Source organism: Ambystoma mexicanum, chromosome 7p (assembly GCF_040938575.1).
Source record: "Ambystoma mexicanum isolate Mex_15411 chromosome 7p, UKY_AmexF1_1, whole genome shotgun sequence".
NCBI classification, from domain to species: Eukaryota; Metazoa; Chordata; class Amphibia; order Caudata; family Ambystomatidae; genus Ambystoma; species Ambystoma mexicanum.
The window spans coordinates 241,174,563-241,192,813 of record NC_090939.1 but is presented as its reverse complement, the minus strand read 5'-3'; the positions used below and the strand labels follow the sequence as shown (position 1 = coordinate 241,192,813).

Here is an 18,251-nt window from a genome sequence, read left to right as displayed (position 1 = left end):
CGAAGGACGTCGCCCGATCCCCAAGTGTTTTCATGTGCCAGAGTTTCTCCAGTCCCCGCCTATCGCGAGTCTTCATCTTGCATCCATGGGCTCAGAGGGGGCAACCCCCCACCCCCATCACTGGCTGCCCCACTGGCTACAGGTATTTAAAAAGAGAGTGCTCCCCTGGACCCTGACCGAAGGACGTCGCCCGATCCCCAAGTGTTTTCATGTGCCAGAGTTTCTCCAGTCCCCGCCTATCGCGAGTCTTCATCTTGCATCCATGGGCTCAGAGGGGGCAACCCCCCACCCCCATCACTGGCTGCCCCACTGGCTACAGGTATTTAAAAAGAGAGTGCTCCCCTGGACCCTGACCGAAGGACGTCGCCCGATCCCCAAGTGTTTTCATGTGCCAGAGTTTCTCCAGTCCCCGCCTATCGCGAGTCTTCATCTTGCATCCATGGGCTCAGAGGGGGCAACCCCCCACCCCCATCACTGGCTGCCCCACTGGCTACAGGTATTTAAAAAGAGAGTGCTCCCCTGGACCCTGACCGAAGGACGTCGCCCGATCCCCAAGTGTTTTCATGTGCCAGAGTTTCTCCAGTCCCCGCCTATCGCGAGTCTTCATCTTGCATCCATGGGCTCAGAGGGGGCAACCCCCCACCCCCATCACTGGCTGCCCCACTGGCTACAGGTATTTAAAAAGAGAGTGCTCCCCTGGACCCTGACCGAAGGACATCGCCCGATCCCCAAGTGTTTTCATGTGCCAGAGTTTCTCCAGTCCCCGCCTATCGCGAGTCTTCATCTTGCATCCATGGGCTCAGAGGGGGCAACCCCCCACCCCCATCACTGGCTGCCCCACTGGCTACAGGTATTTAAAAAGAGAGTGCTCCCCTGGACCCTGACCGAAGGACGTCGCCCGATCCCCAAGTGTTTTCATGTGCCAGAGTTTCTCCAGTCCCCGCCTATCGCGAGTCTTCATCTTGCATCCATGGGCTCAGAGGGGGCAACCCCCCACCCCCATCACTGGCTGCCCCACTGGCTACAGGTATTTAAAAAGAGAGTGCTCCCCTGGACCCTGACCGAAGGACGTCGCCCGATCCCCAAGTGTTTTCATGTGCCAGAGTTTCTCCAGTCCCCGCCTATCGCGAGTCTTCATCTTGCATCCATGGGCTCAGAGGGGGCAACCCCCCACCCCCATCACTGGCTGCCCCACTGGCTACAGGTATTTAAAAAGAGAGTGCTCCCCTGGACCCTGACCGAAGGACGTCGCCCGATCCCCAAGTGTTTTCATGTGCCAGAGTTTCTCCAGCCCCCGCCTATCGCGAGTCTTCATCTTGCATCCATGGGCTCAGAGGGGTCCCTAAAACACAGAGTTATCTCATGTCTGCAAAAAGCTAACTTTTTAGCCAGTAAGAACAGCACAATAATAATATTACCAACCTCGAAATAACCCTGTCGCGTACAAATTATTATTATTTTTTAATAGTTCTTGAATTTTCTTGCAAGAACAAACCTAGGAATAGGCCGTGCTATCCTGGTCCGGCAGGAGTCACCCCAGAAGTTGAGTCCTTCCCCCTTGAGCGTGACCAGTTAAAGGCCATATTCCTTGACGGGCGCTGGCACACGCGCCCATCCATCCACCGGGGTAATTAATGCACCGCATACGCCCTCCTGCGCCAAACCCGAACCCGTTTACATTTTAATACGGGTGTTAACGGCACCTTGTATTGTCGCGCCGTCAGTGCGTGGTGTAACGGGGGTTATTATCTGCGAGTGTGTCTAGCGCCCACATGCCCTATCAAGGTGATCGTTTGCGCTATGTAAGTTCGTTATACCATTTTTTCCAAGGCCTCTGGCTCTGCAGAGTGTTGTCACCCAGCCCCGGACCGAGGCCGGGAAGAGGCATCGAAAGGGTGCCTCTGAAACCGAAAGCTACGTTTCGGGGCAGGGAGTCTGGGCAGGCAGACACCTTTCCGCGCGCAGCAGACGCGCACATTTTGCTAATTGTGATCAGAGGCCCAGGCAAGGGGGCGAGTCATGTGATATAATACACTAACATTTATTGGCAAGGCAAACCAGCCCGTGTCGCCCGGAGTAAGCTCCCGATTTAGATGAGACGATTATGCGGAAAGCGGAGTGTCTTTGAAGTCCTCGTGGTCGGGCGGGGTTTTCAATGCGGGCGATTTATCAATTCTCGATTATCAATGGCTAAATAGAAGGGTACTGCGGCAATCCGGCGGCTGGTGCGACACACAAGTTCCACAGCCCCCGAGTTCACACATGCGCGCCTCCTGTATTGCGCGCCTTCAAAGCTGAGTGTGTCCCTCTCCACAGGTGGGAACCCAGGCCCTCCCCCCCCCCACATCCCCGCTCCCACAAGCCCAGACTTGCCGGAGTGGAGTGCCCGCACCACACTGTGTCCCTCTCCACAACTGGGACCCCAGCCCTGGGCCTCTCCCCCTCACATGCCCAGGCTTCCTGGAGTGGAGTGTCCGCACTGTGTCCCTCCACACAGCTGGGGCCCCAGCCCTTGGGCTCGACGCACACGCCCCTAAATCCGGGATGCTCTGAGAGGACTGCAGCGGGGCGTGGGGTTCATGGCAGGACCCACCACGGGGGACTGCCGGGCACCATGCTGGCCCATCATGGGCTCCCCGCTATCATGATTTTTCTAGCGTGGCTGCCAGGGTCAGACCGTCTGGGCAGGGCCCGCAAAAGTGGGCATTTCGCCCTATCCCGCCCGCCTGCACGCGTGCGAATCGGCTATTATGCTGTGCCATCATTCGCCCTCCCTTTGAGTGGCCACGGGTTCGCATGCCGTGTTTTTGGCAAGCCTTGCGGCCACGCCGAGGCAGCCCCCGCGAGCGGGCGATGCGGGAGCCGCCCAGGCCACGCCGCCTCCCAGCCACTTCTCGCCTGTAACCGCAGGAAGGGCCGCTACAGGCACGCCCCCATGCACACTTTTCACACAGTGGGCTATCTACACACCAGAAGCAAGACTTGTGCTTTCCGGGAAGGCGCTGCACCTGGCAAGTCCGTTTTATGAGACAACAACCCACAGTGGGAAAATCCCATGGAAAACGTTTTTGTAATACACCCAACTCGTCACCCGAACAGCCATAGCGTGGCACTGCTTTCTGCGAACAAGAGGCTGATTTACAGAAGCCTTTCCCAAAAGGAAAATCCCATTGAAAACGCTTTCCCGATCAGCCCCCAAGTGTGTCGTGTTTGGGAAATGGAAGGCACAGCGCCAAGGTGCCATGCTGGGGCAATGGGAAGGGACAAGGCACAGCCCTCCTCTGATCTCCAAGACTTGAGCAGGGACGGGTGCGTTGCCAGCTACCGAGGTTACCCAACCAGCTCGCCCGGGCCTCCTTCTGTACTGGGTTAGATGCCAGCCACTGTCTTGCCACGGGTGGGGGCGAAGTGTGCCGCCGCACGCCACCTTAAGCAGTCGTTTGATCGCACACTCAGGTGCCTGGCAGCACCCCTTCTGGTGTTCCAGGGACCAAGGCGGGCGCAGACCCTGTTGTGGGACTGGGCACTGCCACGCCGTGAGCAAATGGAAAGCGGAGCCAGTCATCCCGACTGCTAAACACTCCCTTCGAAGAGCAGTGCCTCGCGGTGAGTAATCCCCAGAAGCACCAGGGTGAATACGAATTTACCGTCAGAGTGCTCGGGGGGTTAATGCACCCTCGGCAGTGATAATGGCTGAGTAATCCTACAAGGCCCCAGCGTGTATGCTCACTAAGGCATGCGTCATACGGTAAGATAGCTCGGGGAGTTAATGCATCCGCGGCGGTGACTAACGCCCGAATTAAGAGCACGAAGACACAGCGAGTAACTCGAAGTGGCCCCATCGGGAATGGCACCGCGAGTTATGGGTCATCCAGTAAGGGCCCGGTTTACAGGCATTTGTTCAAAGGGACTTTCCCGTGTTAAAATGTGTTTATTAATCAGGCCCTAAGTCTCAAAGGGTTAATGCACACTCGGGCTCACCCCGAGATACGCCATCAAGTAATGTGTCATTGTGAAGCTAGCCGGTGGGGTTAACTCCCTCGCTGCAGTGACCTGTGCGCAGCCTGTAGGCCACAGGCTCGGGCTGCTTTTCCTAGGGCCGAGACCCTGTAGATTTCATTCAGCCTTTCATCGTTTCGAGGGCCCAGAGAATGGGACCCTCGATTGGTGTAATGCCAGCCCTTGGGTGTTAGACCTCTGTGACCCCCCACCCCCCAGGAAGTGCAACATAGCAACACGTGGAATACCCAACCTGCATCTGCCCATGAATTAAATGGACCCCTAGATGCAGCTACTGATGGAGGGATGCATGAGACTGTTATGCCGACAAAGCGCCGCGAGGCCATAGCAAAGACAGATGTGTGCTATACAAGGGCCAGCGACATGACAGTGGCACCCAGCTCCGAGCATGCGCTCGTATAGCGAGGACACTCCAATAGAGAAACAGCGAGGACACTCCAATAGAGAAACTCGCCTTTACAAACACAATGTCAAGTTAGTGACCTTGTTGGAATGTGCCCTGAACCCGCCCCTACCCCAGAGGAATTGCTCCACCCCTGTGAATTACACGTAACATGTGAATATCCTAAGAAGACCCCCCGACCCATATCTCTAGGAGTAACAGCGCATGCATCCCCTCCGGTGAGCTGGAAACTGCTTCCCCTCGCCCCACCCCCACCCCAAACCCCCGGTCGATATAGGGAAAGGGTGGTCTTCTTGGTTCCACAAGGCGCAGCATAGCCAGCAATGCAAAGGGCCTGCACGGCGACATACTGGAAAGGAGGACTCAGCTCTTCATCATTTTGATGTTGTTAAAATGAGTACCATTACACTGGGCAATGATAGCAGCTATTACTTAGAAACAGGAGTAATCCAATGTAAATCGATGCATAAACACCTGATATTATTATTATTATTATTCAAAAAACCTTCACCTGCAGCATTATATAAGAAAGCATTGGTTCCCTGCGTACCTGGAACATGGCACATGTATGTCACTCGGGTCTAGTGGCCTTGCCCAGTAAAGGCCACCGTCGCCAGCGCGGTAAAGGCAGGGGCTCGCTCTCACAAATTCCATCCTCACAATGGAGATTTGTGGGAGAACGTGGCTCTTCGGGGGGTAACCAGGGCCAGTGTTTCATCTGCTCACAGGCCTCGTAGCGGACATGGTACTACTGAGGCCTAAAAGCCACTTTAAGCTTTGGCATTAGACAAGACACCATCCCAGCGGACATGAACCTATCTGGCAGGCCCAAGGAAGGGGTCCCCATGACCAGCATAGCTGGCACTTTCATACCACAAATGTGTAGTATTGCTATTTCATACTTCATTGCCTATGTCCAACATTTAAAGCCGATGCGTATCCAAGAGCTTGCTACTCATGCAGCTGCTTGGGGTCTTTAGGTCTGAGTGCTTCCGTCAATTTGGGCGACTGTCGCCAGCCAATGGACTCTTATTCAAAATATGTTTTTGGAATTGGATGAACGCGTGTGTTAGCAGATATTGTGTGCTGAAATTGGATAATGGCGTGTGTTAGCAGATATTGCATGTCTGCAATTGGGCGATGGCGTGGGTTAGCAGCTATTGTGTGCTGGAATTGGGTGATGGCGTGGGTTAGCAGATATTGTGTGCTGGAATTGGTCAATGGCCTGGATTGGCAGATATTGTGTGCTGGAATTGGGCGATGGCGTGTGTTAGCAGATATTGTGTGCTGAAATTGGGTAATGGCGTGTGTTAGTAGATACTGCGTGTCTGGAGTTGGGTGATGGCGCGGGTTAGCAGATATTGCGTGTCTGGAATTTGGTGATGGCCTGGGTTACCAGATATTGTGTGCTGGAATTGGTCAATGGCCTGGATTGGCAGATATTGTGTGCTGGAATTGGGCGATGGCGTGTGTTAGCAGATATTGTGTGCTGAAATTGGGTAATGGCGTGTGTTAGTAGATACTGCTTGTCTGGAGTTGGGTGATGGCGCGGGTTAGCAGATATTGCGTGTCTGGAATTTGGTGATGGCCTGGGTTAGCAGACATTGTGTGCTGGAATTGGATGAATGCGTGTGTTAGCAGATATTGTGTGCTGGAATTGGGCAATGGCCTGGATTAGCAGATATTGTGTGTCTGAGTTTGAAGGATGGCCTGGGTTAGCAGATATTGTGTGTCTGGAATTGGGTGATGGCCTGGGTTAGCAGATATTTTGTGCTAGAATTGGGTGATGACCTGGATTAGCAGATATTGTGTGTCTCGAATTGAGTGATGGACTGAGTTAGCAGATATTGTGTGTCTGAGGTCGCAGGATGGCCTGAATTAGCAGATATTGTGTGATTGGAATTGGGCGATGGCGTGGGTTAGCAGATAGTGTGTGCTGGAATCGGGCATTGGCCTGGATTAGCAGATATTGTTTGCTGGAATTGGGCAATGGCGTGTGTTAGCAGATAATGTGTGTCTAGAATTGAGTGATGGCCTGGGTTAGCTGATATTGTGTGTCTGAGTTTGCAAGATGGCCTGGGTTAGCAGATATTGCGTGTCTTGAATTGCAGGATGACCTGAGTTAGCAGATATTGGGGCTGATTGATGGAAGTTGTTTGCGCTGTGCAAAGTGACTTTGCACTGCCAACAAACACCCCGATCCATGGAGCAGTGTAAAGGGTATTTCTGCCGTGCAAAGTGACTCTGCACTGCAAAAATACACTTTTCACTGCTCCAAAATACAATTTGCAGCACTGCTCCATGAATCAGGGAGTGCAAAGTACTTTGCACTGCAAAAATACACTCTCTGCTGCTCCAAAAATACACTTTGCACTGCTCCATGAATCAGGGTGTTTTTGGCAGTGCAAAGTGACTTTGCACAGTGCAAATAATTCCATGAATCAGGCCCTTTGAGTGTTTTGCTGTTTTAAAGGTTCTTATACAGTGCACTGTTGCCAGCTGCGTGGTTTCTTGGCGCTCTGGCGGATCTGATAAGCAGGGGAGGTGGGTAAGTTAGCAGGACTGAGTCGGAGAAAAGTGCAAGACAGCTATGATGTGCTGATGGCAACTTCCGTTCGGTTGACACCATTCACGGAGCTTATGTGTTTTTTTAGCCGCCGTGGGCTGTTGGGCGAAGAAGCTATGTGTGGTTTGTGTTGCTGTTGTGGTGTAGTGGAGTGCGTGCGGTTTCTGGTGCTGTAGAGGCATGGTTGCGTTTAGTTCAGAGTTTGAGGGGTGTAATCATAAGGGTATTTCAGTAGAGTTGGTCAGTGGCAAAACAGCCCAGAGGCATCGGGGAGCTGTGATGAACTGGGGGCCAGATTTCTTACCCTGTCTTACATTCTGCTGTGCTACAATTACCACTCCTATGTTGTGTACATGCAATTGGGTGACGGCATATATTGTGTGTCTATAGAGAGCATACATTTCCCCCTAGCTTATTAACGGCCCCATAAATTAAGACATGCAATACGTGTTATTGTGTCTATTTTTAATTTAATTTGGGGTATTTATTTACTAAAAACATTGGAACGCTCTACACAACGCCTTTAACGCATGAAGGGAATGCGGGGCCCAGAGTTGCTGTACCCTGTGTGGGGGGCAGGGTTCCCCATTTAACATTTGTTTGGTTTCAGACTCTTAAACTCATAGACAAACCACAAACAGGCAAGTAAAGAAAGGCACAGCATACCTTGAAGGCGATGGGCAGCGTCTTGTTGCACCTCCAGTGCGTGGGCAGCACGGAGCAGAGGAAGTTGGGGCTATCCGTCCGCACCAGCTCGCCGGGGTGGTCAGCCAGCACCTCCACCATGCTGCGGTCCGCAGGTCTCATCTTGCCCGCCAGGGCGGCGCTGGTGTTGTCCAGAGTCAGCGGCTCGCTCATCTTGCCCGGGGTCAGGGTGGCGGAGGGCGGCGTGAAGCGGCGGCTGGTGGTGGTGTCTACGGGGATACGCATCACAACAGGCCTGTTTTCAGTCAGTGGTCTCCAAAGGGTTAAGTGCACTCAAAAAAACTGGCAAGAAAATACGGAATTTCAAGCGCCTACAGGGCCCACATGTGTACAAAGGCTTTTTGAAAGATTTTTTTAAAAAAAATAATAATAATAATAAACTCGAAAGTCAATAGTTAGATGAAATGCTAATATGCTGTGCCTAACACTTGAAACAATCCAAAATGCAATAGCAAGAAAAACAAAGTTTACTTTTTTAAGTATTTAAAGTTAATTCTTTGGTGGTTTCAAATTTTCCTTGACTAAAAAAAAAACTGTGCACGTAAAGGAAAAACACAAAATATTATGCACATGCGGCTACATCAGTCTCCTGTAACTTTCTTCCAGGTAAGTTTCCCAAAGTTCACAAAGCGGGGGAAATGCAGTGGCCTCTTGGACACCCTGACCACAGATTCCCAGCAGTCAAGCCTGCCTGGGCCGATCAGCCATGCAGATAAACGGAGGCAGGGCCCGGCGAGCGGCACGCAGCGGACTGCATTACTCTTCACGCGATGGAGCGCCAAGAAGACACTTTCTAGGCGCGATTCACTCCTCTTTAGACATGAAAATCAGCTTCAGTAGTTTAACTTGGGACGGCGTCGGGAGCGCTGGCCGAAAAAGAGAAACCTCAGTGCGTTCAGATCCGACTGGAAACCTCAGTCCACAAGAGCCCCAGAGCCGCACAGTTGCGGCTTGGCTAGTTCGTATTCTCGGTTAATACTCGTGTTGGTTCTTCTGTGGGATTAAAGCCACATCGACACACAAAAAAAAAAAAAGTCAGCAAACAATGTGCTCCCATGAGTCACTGCCAGGTGTTGGAATCTTTTCTAAAAATGCAGCCACAGGACAGACCACAGCAGGTGGAGCGTGTGGTGGCTGGTGGCGAGGGATGGACGCCCTTAAAGTTCACGAATAAGTTCAGGGGGCCAGCCCCTTTGGAAGCTGAGGCGTGTAGCCACCGCAGGCCACGCTGCCTGGCGCTGCTGCTGCTGCTGCTGCTGATGCCTGTGCCCTGCGGGGCGGGCTGCGGCTTGCCTGCGCCGGGGTTGCGGTTGTGCGGTGACTGTGCGGCCGCAGACCTCGGGAGCCCCGCTCCTGCCCAGCGCCTGATCGCCGTATGAATGAGATGTCTGGGAGCCAGGGCGCTTTTACACTCAGGGAGGTGGAGGAATGCCAGTTTCCTGGCTCATTTGCATAGGAGGGGAGCGTTGGCCAATCCGCGCGCTCTCCGGAGGCAGCTGGGGCGCGGCTGCACGGCTGCTGCTGCTGGCTCCAGTGCGTGGGCTACTGTGTTCGCGGCAGCCACGGGGGCCGGATGGGAGCGCCGTGGGTGCCCCGCCGGCCGCAGGGGGCACGCGCTGCCGTCCGGGGATGAAGGTGGGAGCGTGGTGGATGTATAGTCTGCCTGCTTGCGCCGCAGGGGTGGTGCACAGCGGGTCCACCGCCGGCTACCACGCTGGCTGTGGGCTCGCAGTGGATGCACGCCGCCGGTGGCACCAGGCTGAATGGATACCACATCGCCCCTCCGCGCTCTACACACGTTTCAATGTAACAGGCATATTTTACATACAGCAGTTTGGAAAGCGCTTCGAGGCTAGTGCATTTGAGTGTGAGTTGCAATATATGCAGCATTCAATATCGACGCCACTTCCACGGTACCCCGTATAAGTTAGCGTTCGAAGGGACCAAGTGATGTGGGCGTGTGTGTTTGGAGGATGGGGGAGGTTTGACGCCGTTGTGGTGGGATGTGGGGGGCAGGGGTGGATGGAGTGGAAAGGTTGTGTACGTGCAGGTTGTGTGATTTCGAAGTCATAATGGGCTAGGATACCACCTAAAGGGGCAGGTGTAATGGGGGGCTGGTGGGTGGGGGGTGCAGTGGTGTATATTGGAGAAGTGCACATGCGTTCTGGGACGAGGGGGGTCTCTAGAAAGTGCTGGAACAGCTCAGATGAAGGAGTGAGTCACAGGTACGGGTCATGGGGGAGGGGTGGGGAGTTGGTATCTACTTCCCGGGACGTGTGCCGTCCGTGCACGAGACAGGGGCAGCCCGTCACACGCAGTGTAAACACGACACCGCCTGTCTCGTGCTCAGCGAACGGAGGCAACTTTCTTTTACTTCTAACCTCTGTTGAATCACTCGAGTCGCTAAACCTGCCCCCCCACCCTCGTGCCCACAGAATCACCGCACGGAGAAAGGGTCCGCGAACCACCACGGCGCCCGCACGGCCCCGCCACCCCGCCTAGCCTCAGCCGCTCTCCCGCGACCTGTTGTCTGTTTTCCTCACAGCGCATTTTCTCCTCGCCTCGTGTTTTGTTGTCTATGAAGCCGCAGACCGCCAGTGGGGGGTGGGGGCAGCCGAGGGCCTGAATGTCACGGCCGGTTACACTTCCAGGAAATATGACCGCAAGAATTTGGCTCCCCCACCCTCCACGGGGAGAGGTGAGAGAGAGAGCCCAAGCAAGCGAGCAAGAGACTGAGTGTGGCTCCTCTTCCGGCAACTGACTCAACCTGCTAAGGCGCTCACCGCCTGCCAGCCTACCCACACCTCTAAGCTGCAGCACACAACTACACCCCCAGCCGGACACTGCACACACCAGCCTAACAATAACAACCTCAACCTCTCCCTGCTAACGTGTGGTGCACCCAAAGCATACCAGTGCACCCCCACAGACAGCCTGCCAACACACCACAAGACTGCCAACCACACGCCACACTTTACCTGTCAGCCACACCAGTTCCTATCCCTTCTGCAGAGTAATCTCAACCTCACTCCTGCATCCTCTAATTTAACCCCAACTAAACATCATTTTAGTGCACGCTGTAATCGTGGCTTGCCAATGCACCACAGCACACCTTCCCAATGCACACTCCAAGTCCACGCTATCTGCCAGAGCCTGCCAATGTACACCCTCGCCTCTCTAACGTACACCATCTCCCCCAATCTGAGAGTGCCCCCTCCAACCTTAGTCTTCCAATGCACCACTAGGTAACCTGTCCCTGCACACCTCAACTCCCCCGGCTCCACCGCACACCCTACTGTCCGCCTGACAATTCTGTAGCTGTAACTACCGGACGCACACCACTTAATTTATGATGTCACTCCGCCACCACTGAACACTTTTCAATAAGCAGTCTGGGCCTGGTGTAGACAGCCCTTTTCAATGGGATGACGCCCTTGTAAAACGTGTTTGTGAATCAGTGCTCGCTGCACTCCCTCATTCAAGGCGTGAAAGTGCACACCTCCGCCTGCCACTACATGCACGCACTCGTGCTTAGACTGTCGCACTGTGCACCCTAAAAAACCCATGATCCGATGCTCGCCAATGCCTCACCACCCGCAGTCTGCCAATGCACACAAGCGCTCCAGATTCAAATACTCATCCTCCTGCTAGTACACAGTGCACACTCGACGAAGAATGCAGACCCTACGCTAAGTGTGCCGCCGCGGGTGCGGGGTGTGGTGTGAAGGCTGAGGGTGGCCCTGTTAATGCACGCTCCCAGCCCCAGGATGCCATCTCTAGTCTGCTACTGCACAGTGCCTATCGGACAGAACACTGAAGACCTTTCAGCATCCTGCTGCAGTTGATGAGCATGACCACTGGAGGGCGCCAAGAGACTACTAGCCGCAGCTGTGGGGGCTACAGCATCTGTCTGCCCTGCCCGCCGCGTGCAAGGGCGGCAGCCACCAATTTTAGGCCACACTGCACTTGAACTTTTCAGGGGCAGGTCTCAAGCTGACCCGTCTCAGGGTGGGTATGGGAGGGGGTGGCGGGTCCCCCCCCTGTGATGTTTGTTTTTCGGTATTCTGGCTTGTGTGTGGTCAATAACCACGGGCGGTGTGTCCCGCACGTGACACCACGGGCAGCCCGAGGTCTCCGTGGCGGTGGGGCCGGGATGCGGGATGGGGGGATGTGGGGGGGTTTACTTCGACACAGAGCACCTTCTCGGGCTGAGCCTCGGCGCATAGCACGCCTGTCGCTAGTCTAATAGATATTGCGAGCAGTCAAAAGTGAGAGCCTGTTGGCGCGGCTGCCCACTTAACGGGCAACGCGGGCGACGGCCCTTCAGCACAACTCTGACCGCATCTTTCCCAAATGGAGCAGAACAAGTCCAGGCGCACGGCGTCCAGGCGCTGCGGTGCTTTGCTTAATATGGAGGCCAACCTGCTCTCCACTTGGAGGGGAGGAGGGGGTCTCGGTAACCGGGTGGAACACACACACACCGAAACAGGTTCTGCGGCCGTTTATCCAGACACAACTTGAGGTCCCGCTGCCCCACGTGGGAGCGGTCAGACACGGGGCGCCACCGTCACCGCCACGCCTGCGCAGGACACAGGGGGGTGTCTAGGAATCTTAGCATTACCGAGAGAGTCCATATTGCAACCGAGTAGTAACGATGCAGCACAACAGACGGAATACACCGAAAGGCAAAGGAGCGCTGTGCACGGGGACACAACGCAATATAAAACAACGCATTGCAAATGCACATATTTAAAAAAATAAATAAAAAAAACACAACATAAGGCAATGCAATCCGGTGTTACAAAACAATACAACTAAATGCAATGACAGCTCAGCAGAATACACTGCAAACCGGTGAAGCGATGCTCGTTTGCCAAGGCTAAACGTGTGCATTGCAGAAGACTAGCGGGCTATATATTGTCTATGCTCGGGGGTGTGGGGGGGGGCTGCCTTTGTAATATAAGGGTCGTATATTGAATTGCGGACTTGTAGTGCGTCCTGCGGCTTGGGTCGCCAACTTTTCCTGGCACCTCGCAGTGTACACTGGTGCAATGCACGCATGAGTTCGGGTTCCGCATATGTTCGAGACCCGGCCCACTCAGCTGCCCGCATAGGGGCGAAAACGAGAAGGCGCCGAACCCTGGACGTGCGCTTCAAAGACAAGCGCGTGTTTCCGAAATCGCGCAAAATAGTGCGCTTGCGGCAACGCCGATTCTCTCGCTCGCTTCCTCCGTGTGAAGGCCACTGGTGGCGGCCCACTCGCGGGCTGCCACGGGACCAGCTGTGCGCTGTGTCTGCAGGGAGAGTGGTAGAAGTGGTCTGAATACATGTGAAATCCCGACACACACGCCGGAAACCCCCCTTGCAGTCCAGGGGCGCGTGGCCGACCTGCTGCCTCCAATCAAGCGCCTTACCAAGTTTAGCGCCGGCGGCGCCGCTCCGGGCGGTAAAAAGACGCGGAAGGAAAGAGCGCGCAGCGCCCGCACCCAGACCTTTCCAGAATAAGCGGGAAAGCGTCCTTTGGCAAATACAAAATAGAAATACACTGTCCCGGAATTTATAGAAATAAAGCTAGATTCGTTTAATATATCTTCTGCTTTAATATAACATAAAATAGAATTTCAAATAATCTTCAATACGCTGTGCTCGTTTTGCGTAAATTCTCGTACTCCTGAGAGTTTCTTTGCACACTGTTTTGAAACTACGGGAAAGGCGCCACTCACACGGATTCTAGGCGCACGCGTTTGTCGGCGCCCCCCTAATCGGTATATCTTTTCGTTGTCTCTTCTGTGACGCGAGGAACCCGACATATAATGATTAGAATCGATGTAAATCCATCGCGGGGACCGTTCACATGCTCCCCCGACATCCCCCAGTATTGCCGCCCCGTTCGGGTGAGTAGCGGGGTGTTCGCATCGATTTAATGCAAATAAAACACATCAGGGCCGCGATTACCGTGACCCGCGTTTGCCCGCCTGCGCCTCTCGCCGCTTGGGAAGGTTTGCGGCGTAGTGTCCACGGGCCGCCCCGTGCACGGCTCTTTAGAGTTTTAGAAAATATAATACATTCCATTGGAAATCCAGCCCGCCTTGCCGCTCATTGCAAGCCAGTGAAACCAAAGCGAGGTGCCCCCAGAATCGCACCCACAAAAAATAGACCCCTGGGCTGCGCGCGCGTTACTCGAGCCGTGCGGCGTTAGAAATAATGGTTACGCGGTCCGTTAAGCGGCATTTAAGCACCGCATATTTGCGCGCGTGTTCCCGTAATGCGAGTCCAGGCTCGCGCAGGCCGGCCGGTGCAGTGCGTGATGGACATTATTCGTGTATGTGGCGCGGGGCAGCGCCTATAGAAACGTTGTTCTATTATTGTGCAATGAGTCGGGCCAAGTCTGGGGTGCAGTGGGCTGGAGCAGAGTCCCGTGGTGGCCAGGCTATCGGGATGCCAGGGGTGATGCCAGTGGCATAGTGGCTGGGAAGGCACGGGCTGGGCACCGCAAGGACAGGCCACGACGTTTAAAATCAAAGGACTTTTATAAACCCCCAACGGCTCAACAGGGCCAGCCCAATAACCATTAACACGGCGAGCGTTCGTGGGGAGGCACAGTCTGGTTTCAACGTTATTTTTCAAACACAATACAGTAAACGCCGTGGTGCCCAAATGGAACCCCCTCACCCTGCCCCCCCCCCTCCCGGGGCGCCGCGAGATCACCCAGCGCCCTGCACATCTGAAATGCACACTCCTGCAGCGCAGCACCCTCTCCCTCTCACGCCTTTTCCGGGTACCCTCTCCTTCTCACGCCTTTCCCGGGGACCCTCTCACGCCTTTCCCGGGGACCCTCTGCAGTACAGCATTCTCTCCCTTTCCCGCCTTTCCCGCAGACGCTCTCCCTCTCACGCCTTTCCCGGGGACCTCTCCCTCTCACGCCTTTCCCGGTGACCCTCTCCCTCTCACGCCTTTCCCGGGGACCCCTCCTTCTCACGCCTTTCCCGGTGACCCTCTGCAGCGCAGCACCCTCTCCTCCTCACGCTTTTCCCGGTGACCTTCTGCAGCACAGCACCCTCTCCCCCTCACGCCTTTCCCGGTGACCCTCTGCAGCGCAGCACCCTCTCCCTCTCACGCCTTTCCCGATGACCCTCTCCCTTTCACGCCCGTCCCGGTGACCCACCCGTGAGACTGCACTCGGGCACTCTGCCCAGAGATCTTGCCGGGAGTAAGTCTGACTTACCTCAGACTTACACCTGACGCTGCGCAACTCTGACTGCAGTGCAGCCACTCTTTGGTGAGTCTAATAGCCCTCTGGGGGGGGGGGGGCGGCGGGGGGCACGCCCGAGTGACACCTGGTAACATCCCTGCCAATGGAGAGGTGTATTTGCCACATGGCACGTCCTGAAATGCCATCTATGGCTGGATAGCTGCAGCCGGACTGTCTGCAGCCAGAGTGGTGCCGACGTCCTCTTTGCCATCAGCCACATGGAGGATGCTGTGCCATTTGTCACTGGGCATTTGCTATCACACGGGTGCTGACTTCTTGCTATTCATCTGGAAGGGTGTCGCAGGCCTGTCTGTCATCAGCCGGGTGATATCTTGGCGTAGGTCATCAAACATGTCCCCACCGCCCCCCCCCCCCCCAAACACACGCCCTTGCCACCCGTCAGGTGGCTGATCACTGCTTGTCACGAAACCGATGCTGCCTTGCTGTTCGCCACCCAGGGGCCAGATTACAGAAACTTTGCGCCAAGGCAAGGGCAACGTTGCACGGTATTAGCACTAGGGCAAAGTTTGCCCTGTTTTTAAAAACAGTGGCACACACTAGAAAACTACTGCACCATGACAATGGCAGTTTGGCATATTGAAAGCACCAGAGCAAAAATTGCCCTAGTACAAAAAAGATGCATTTCTACTGCATTTTTGCACCAGGGCAAAGTTTGCCCTAGTGCTAATACGGAATGGTGTTAGCACTAGGGCAAACTTTGCCCTGATGCAAAAATGCACCAAAAATGTATTTATTTTGCACTAGGGTTATTTTTGCCCTGGTGCTTTTAATATGCCAAAATGCCCTTTTCATTGAGCAGTAGTTTTCTAGTGCCACTGTTTTTAAAAATAGGGCAAACTTGGCCTTAGTGCTAATACCGTGCGATTTTGCACTTGCACCGGTACAAAGTTTCTGTAATCTGGCCCCAGATAGGCAACAAGTCGATGTCCGTCATCAGACATCGACTCCACCGTCCCCTTATTGTCGCCCTGCTGGTTTCACCCCCGGGCTGTTTTCATCACTCGTTCTTCACATGACAGTTACTTCCATACAGTTTGTCACGCTGCAGCTGCGTCGAGATTGTTTTTGAAAAAAGCGCAACCTTGTTTTTCCCCAGGTTCTGTTTGCCACTAGACAGACACATGCTGCTGCGCTGTTTGTCATCAAGCGTATACTTTATTATTCGTTGTCAGGCAATGACTGCTCCCGTCATGTCATTGCAACTTTGCTACTTTACTGTTTGTTACCAGACAGGCGATATCAATGTGTATGCCACCATACTGTGGGCACAGATCACTTTACCCCGATACAGACACTGCCATGTTCACTGGACAGGTGCCGCAGTACGGCTTGTCATCAAACACGTGCCGCTGCTCGGCCGGACACTGTTCACAGTTATGTGCAGTCAGGCTTTTTGCCACGATACCGGTGCGGCCACGTTGCTTGTCTTCACACTGACGCTGCAATGCAGACATCTCCATGCTAGTGCTGCCACGCTGTTCGTCATCAGGCTCACGGTGAAATGAACTTGACATCAGTTGTTGCTGTGATGGTTCTTACACGCCCCTTGTTCCCACCGTTTGCTCGTTTTTTCCCGCTTCTGCGTCGCCTATCCTCTTGCCCAGCTACTCCTCAGCTCCCCCACAGACCACACCGTGTAAGACCAGGTGCGGTAATACACATAACACAACATAACCTAACATACAGGTGTTGCCATTTTGTTTGTTTGGGCATGGAAGACATGCTGCAGGTGCCTTCGTGCTGTGTGTGGTAAGAAAGGCACCACAGTGCTGTTCATCCTCGGACTGGTGTGTCGGAGAGGTTTGTCGTCTGGCAGGTACTTCGGTGCTGTTCGTCATCAGACAGGCTCTGTCACGGTGTTTGTCCAAAGCTGCTTTTTTCTGTGATGATTGCCGTCCCGCTGATGCTGCTTGTCACAGAGAGGTGCTGCTGTGCAGCTCGCCAATATACAGGTATTCGTTTAATCAAAGTAGCGATGCTATTCACCAGTCAGGTGCTGTTTGACGGTACTGCTGTTCTTTTTTGAGGCTGTGCTGTTCGACATTAGATGGACACCATCAGCACCATGGACGTGCTGTTGGTTATCCGGCAGCTGCTAATTGGCTCTTTGCCACCAGGCAGCTGCTGTCGTGCTGTTCATCACCAGAGAGATGTCGCGACTGGTCATCATTAGACAGGTGCTCTGCTGTTTGTCATCATACGGGTGTTGACTGGCATAAGGCAAGGGTTGCATTTCTGGTTGTGCCTGTAGTTTCGTCATCATATACGGGCCGTTTTTCTGCAGACAGGTGCTACTGTACTGTGTGTCACCATGCGCCCCAACAAAGGATATGCCAGCTGGTCAAGCTCAGGCTGAGCCACATAGGGCCACTAATAGCAATTTATTTATTTATTTGGATTTATAAAGCGCCCAGCGGCCCAGAGGCATCGTGGCGCTGTTACCATGTTTGCTTATACAGTTTATGACAGATGTTTCAGTGGCGGTGAATACAGATTAGTACCGATTAAGAACTCTCTAAGAACCACGCAGGCAACCCTCATGGCTCTGTCTAGCGGACCACTGGAGTCACCCAGATCCTTTGCACGCAGACTTTAGGGGGCGAATATCGCTGTGGAGGTCCAGTGCCCAATGCGATCACTTCCGGGATCAAGTTTCCGCGACTGCTTTGAGCTCTTCTATAATGCCCCTCAGACCCCACCCACCCCCCTGTGGGGCTAGGGCTGCCCGGGAACATGTCCATGGAACCATAGGACTCTCTAATTCGCAGCCGGACCTGTCATTTCTTGCCTCTTTCTTCTACCAAAGACACGCCCACCCAGGTACCTGCAAGTCTACAATTAACACGACCCCAGCACCCCAGCTCCCCAATTCTCTCTCAGTTTATCAGGGCTCAAGTCGTAAAAAAAAAAGCGGGGGGACTCATTAATATACTAATTGAATATGGTGTCAGCAGAAATTAGCATTACAAGGTGCCCTCTGAAAAAAGTGGTGGGGGGGCTGCGGCCAGCGCGTGTGCCCTCGACTTGAGCCCTGCACGAAAGTCCTGATCCTGTCTAATTCAAGGCCCTTTTCAAGCTCTATATTTTACGCCTGGTTATTCGGCCCCACGGAACGCACATTGTATGTGGCATGTAATACCGCGTCACCCTAACAAAACCGAAATATTAAATATGGAAATGCCCCTCTTTAGCCTCACGTGAAAAAGGAGGGCAGCCGCCTTGAAACCAAATGGTGCACTCTGGCACTAATTTATAAAGGCAGCCACAAGCTATTTAAAAAAGCA

The 18,251-nt window shown here is 54.0% G+C and overlaps 1 protein-coding gene across 11 annotated transcripts in view; it reads right to left on the bottom strand.

Moving 5' to 3' along the window:
• The window catches only part of RUNX1 (RUNX family transcription factor 1), a 697,395-nt gene that overhangs the window by 160,217 nt on the left and 518,927 nt on the right, over positions 1–18,251 (bottom strand). For 9 of the 11 annotated variants that reach the window (XM_069636131.1, XM_069636136.1, XM_069636130.1 and 6 more), the window contains one exon: positions 7,656–7,903. In XM_069636131.1, the coding sequence (XP_069492232.1) occupies positions 7,656–7,903 (248 nt within the window). Of the gene's footprint in view, positions 1–7,655; positions 10,093–18,251 lie in introns of those variants that run through there. The other 2 variants (XM_069636134.1, XM_069636139.1) reach the window with 2 other exon arrangements.